General features: G+C 41.3%; 1 protein-coding gene across 10 annotated transcripts in view; it reads right to left on the reverse strand.

Moving 5' to 3' along the window:
• Positions 1–496: 496 nt before the first annotated feature.
• The window catches only part of greb1l (GREB1 like retinoic acid receptor coactivator), a 62,445-nt gene continuing 58,508 nt past the window's right edge, over positions 497–4,433 (reverse strand). For all 10 annotated transcript variants that reach the window (XM_036216516.1, XM_036216510.1, XM_036216512.1 and 7 more), the window contains 5 exons: positions 3,282–3,509; positions 3,068–3,209; positions 2,792–2,992; positions 1,317–1,455; positions 497–1,242 (listed from right to left, as the gene is read on the reverse strand). In XM_036216516.1, the coding sequence (XP_036072409.1) occupies positions 1,079–1,242; positions 1,317–1,455; positions 2,792–2,992; positions 3,068–3,209; positions 3,282–3,509 (874 nt within the window). In that variant the 3' untranslated portion in view covers positions 497–1,078. The remainder of the gene's footprint in view (positions 1,243–1,316; positions 1,456–2,791; positions 2,993–3,067; positions 3,210–3,281; positions 3,510–4,433) is intronic.

Consider the following 4,433-nt stretch of genomic DNA (forward strand, 5'->3'; position numbering starts at 1 on the left):
TTTAGGAGCTCCATACCAATCCAAGAAGCAGCAGGAAAAAACATTTTTTGGGTGTTTTTCATTTTTTTGGGGGGTAAAAGGGGTTTCTGCAACAGACTGGCGACCTGTCCAGGTGAACCCCGCCTTCACCCATCAGTGTCCGGGATAGGCTCCAGCACCCCGCGACCCCGAAAGGGACCAAGCGGTCAAGGAAGATGGATGAATGAATGAAAGGGGTTGAAAGTTGAAACAAGATTTGAAACTGGAAAAAAAAGTTTTAAAGTTTAAATTTTGAGTTTTTAAACCTAAAAAATTTAACATTTGAAGCTGAAAATAATGAAGTTTACTTTAGAATAGCAAAGAGTTTTGGATATTTCACTTTTTCTGGCCAAACACAAATATTTTCAAATAATATTGGCACCAAGTTAGCTCCTTACAATTTTAGCTCCATAGATCAGTGGCAGTGACGGAGCTGGATTACTACTCTAATTCCTGTGATTTATGAGCAGGAAATGAATGATTTCAATGGGTTAATATTTGGCTTTTTGTTCAGGGTTTGTAAAAACAACTGATTGACATCGTCAAACAACACTGGGGTGGTACATTCTTCAAAAGTCACAGCTTGTAAACTTTCTTTTGTGATGACAGACATTCATTTGGAGAAGATTATCAATGCCACGGAAATTCTTTTAAGAGGCACAAAAGAAAACTTTCGATTCGAATCCCACTGGTAATGATTATAGAAATACAACAAATGTTCTCGTAACAGTTTAAGAAGAGGCAGAGCGGGCGGGACGGACAAAAAAGGCGGCAAGGTGCAGCTGAGTCTTTGGTGCCGAGTTAAGTTAAATGAACCGGGAGGAAAACGTTCGCTGCTTCCGCGCCGCGTCCAGCAAATCTCCCGTTTGTCCAAAAACCCTGAGATAATCGCACGTCCAGACGGACATGCTGGATTTAAGGTCCATGAACACGCAGTCTTCAAGTAGTCTGATTGGAGGGTGTTCACGAGTGAAAATTCAGCTGTGCTTTTCTTCGTCTTCAGCTTTCGTCACATCGGGCCGAACTAGGAGTAAGAATATCCACGTCCGAGGTCTGCCGTTCAAACGTGGCGCCCCGTCAGAAAGTAGAGCGGCCGATCCTCGCTGCAGTTGGCCGTCTGGAACTCGTCCCGCAGCCGGAACTGCCACTCGTCCTCCAGCTCCAGCCGGACGATGGTCTGCCGCAGGGAGCTGCGGTCCTGGCAGATCACGCAGAGGGTGGCGCCTGCGGACACAAGTCGGGGTCAGAGGTCAGACCTCGCTGCTTTTTTTTTTTTCTTTTCGGAAAAATCCAGTCACCTTTCAGGAAACGGAACTTCTTGAGGAGTCCGGAGACGACGAAGGAGTCGCAGAGGTAAAGCAGCAGGCCGCTGAACACCAAACCCTGATGGTTGAGGTTGGTGGAGTGTGGGCGAGAGTTGATGTAGCACACAGAGATCTGCACGGAGAACGAGACACGTCTCTGTCATAAAACAACACAAATTCAGCTGCTGCTGCGAGCAAACGCATACATGTGCAGTCCAAATATACTGTCTATGCATGCAAAATGTGGGAGTCTTTGCAGAGAAACAGCCATCAGCAATCCTCGCGGTGCACTGTTAGCATTCACTGTTTGCACGTGTAAGCAGGTCAGAGCGTTCTGAGGGAAACAGATGGTAAAACTCGGCTTCTCTGGGCAGAACATTGTTTTTTTGTTGTTATCATTCCCACATCTAAAGCAGAAAAGAAGTCAAAATGTAGAAAGGAAAACTCAATTCTCTGACATGGTAGCTACGTTTGAAAGAAATACATATTTAGCTGATTGTGTAGGTTTGTCACCTAAAAATAAATTGACAGTGTCATCCTTATTACGTCTACTGCTGCTCTGCATCACATTGTCTCAACCGTCTGAGTCAGCAGCTCCTGTTAATGGCTGCCTAACCAAAACTACCTAAAGAAAACAAATAAACAAAACCCGCAAACTAAGACTACCAACCCCAAACTTAAATAACAAAACCCAGCAGTGTAAGACTGCTGAGGATAAAGAGGGGGAAAAGTACAAATGAAAGAAAAATAAAATACATTTTTTAAATTAAGGATTACTTAATTGGAATTTATTAAATACAGATTAATTAAATGTATAAATTGATGTCTGAGGTTCACATAGATGATAAACTATGTAGGTTTTTACATCCCTGTTTGATCAACTCTACCTCCAGAATGAACAGATTTATATGCAAAACAAAACTTTGGTAAAAAGTTTGATCTTTTATGAGTTAAAAGCACATATTATCTTATGCTGAACAACATTAGTCACTAGCTGCACTGAGATGATCCTGTTTGGCACAGAACAGCTTTTATTTTGAAAATAAGTATAAAAAAAAAAAAAATAAAAAAATAAAAAACACATTTTCAGTGATGCTAGGTTCTTTTTATATTTTTGTTTTTCTTTGTGCCAAAAAATAGACATCATTCGTATTTATTATTGAAAAAAGAAGGTCATGGCTAAAGTTAGACTATACGGCTCCTTCTAGGGTTTTGATCAGTAGAAAATGAGCCCAAATGTCTTTTTTACTGGTAAAGTTTGCCAAAAACCCGGTTTAGAGGAAGAAAAACTCCAAATCTGCTCAGTTTAGTGGAACACGCGTGTCCAACGATGATGTTAAATCAGCAGTTAAGTGACTTACTTCACGGTGAGGATGGTGATTGGAATTAAACGTTATTTTTTACATTTTCGATTGACCGGTGGATCGTGGTTGGCGTATCGGACCCGTCTTGCTTCAGGGGCGTCTTACCTCCGGGCTGAGGTTGAGGTAACTGTCGATAGACAGAACTGGGTTGTTTCGGTTCCGAACCGCCTTTGGGAAGAGTCTGTGGCTGCAGCTCTGCAGGAATCTCTCCAGCAGGAACTGGGCCGGAGCATCGAGGAGGGTCTGCTCGCTGTCGGGGGCGCAGACGTACTGGGAGGGGCTGAATGGTGCCGGATTTTCAATTTCCTGTCACGATGGGAACATTAGAAACAGCTACAACTAAAAAATGAAACATTTAGATCAAAACTTTGGATCAAATACCATCAGTTTGGGTTTGACGACAAAATCTTTGTTTCCTCCGACTGGAATGTGTTTCTTCATCAGGCTGAAGTTGTTGAAGCGGCACAGCAGTAACCCGCTGCTGTTGATCCTCAGGTTGATGTCCACTTCCTCGCAGTCGTAGCTGCAGGAGGAAATCAGCGTCGATCAAGAACGACGTGAACGTGCGGTTCATTCACCCGTCTCCCACACCTACCGGTTCAGGTCGTACTGGACGTTCTGCGTCAGGTCCACGTTCAGCAGGACAAAGTCGTGCAGGTGGCAGCGACTGAAAGGCATGCTGGGAGCCTTGCCGGCCAGGCTGCTGCTCCACTTGGAGATGCCACACATGGCGTACAGTAGGATCTTTGGGGTGTTCTCCATGTGCTGCAGCACTGTTTTCAGGGACACGTTGGTCGACGACGGGCTGGGATCTGAAGCGTCACTGAGAAACAAGACAAACGGGGATGACTTCATTTAAAAATGGGGGATTATACATTTATTTTGAGGGTAAAAATCTGATAAATTACCAAAACTAAACAGACTTATAGAAGTTGGGAAGGAATCTGAGCCCCAATTAGCTCTGATTTTTCAGTCTTCAATTGAAATATTTTTGTTCTTCAAGATATTCATGTTTATGAGGCCAAAAAAAGAGAGAAACCTTTTGGTTTGATATGAAATTTTTTTTCCACCTGCTAGTTATTTTTTTTAACATCCAACTTCTGCTTTTTTTATCATAAATCCACTCGTTTAACCCTTAAAAAGTGTGTTTTACAATCACATCATCTGGTTGCTCAATCACACAAAATCCAAAACACAGCTTAGGCTGTGGGCAAAAAAGGATAAATATTTATTGAACATTCTATAAACTAAATTTTTAAAACTTTAAAACTGTAACTTTTTAACATTGTTATGAACTAGATATATAGCATTACCTGTGATAATGTTAGTGTGAGTTTTGTAAATTGAATTTGGCCACTGAAGATGCTGAAATTGATAGCTAAAAATGCTGAAGCTGATAGCCAACTAAAATATTAGCTAAATACCAATTAGCTTAAAAAATCTAATTAAAAAAAAAGAAAAACCTAGATTAGCCTAAACAGCTGGCATGTAGCTGTAAAAAAGCTAAACTTCAAAATAGCCTAAAAAGCTAAAAAAGCTTGAATTAGCCAAAACAGCTAGATTGTAAATATAAGCCAACTCCAAAACAGCCTAAAAAGCAAAAAAAGCCCAAATTAGACAAAGCAGCTAGCATGTAGCTGTAAAAAAGCTAAACTTCAAAATAGCCTAAAAAGCCTGATTTAGCCAAAACTAGCCAGTGTAAATATTAGCATAGTTAAAAAAAGCCTTACAATAGCCTAAATTAGCC

Source organism: Oryzias melastigma, linkage group LG17 (genome assembly GCF_002922805.2).
Source record: "Oryzias melastigma strain HK-1 linkage group LG17, ASM292280v2, whole genome shotgun sequence".
Classification (NCBI taxonomy): Eukaryota; Metazoa; Chordata; class Actinopteri; order Beloniformes; family Adrianichthyidae; genus Oryzias; species Oryzias melastigma.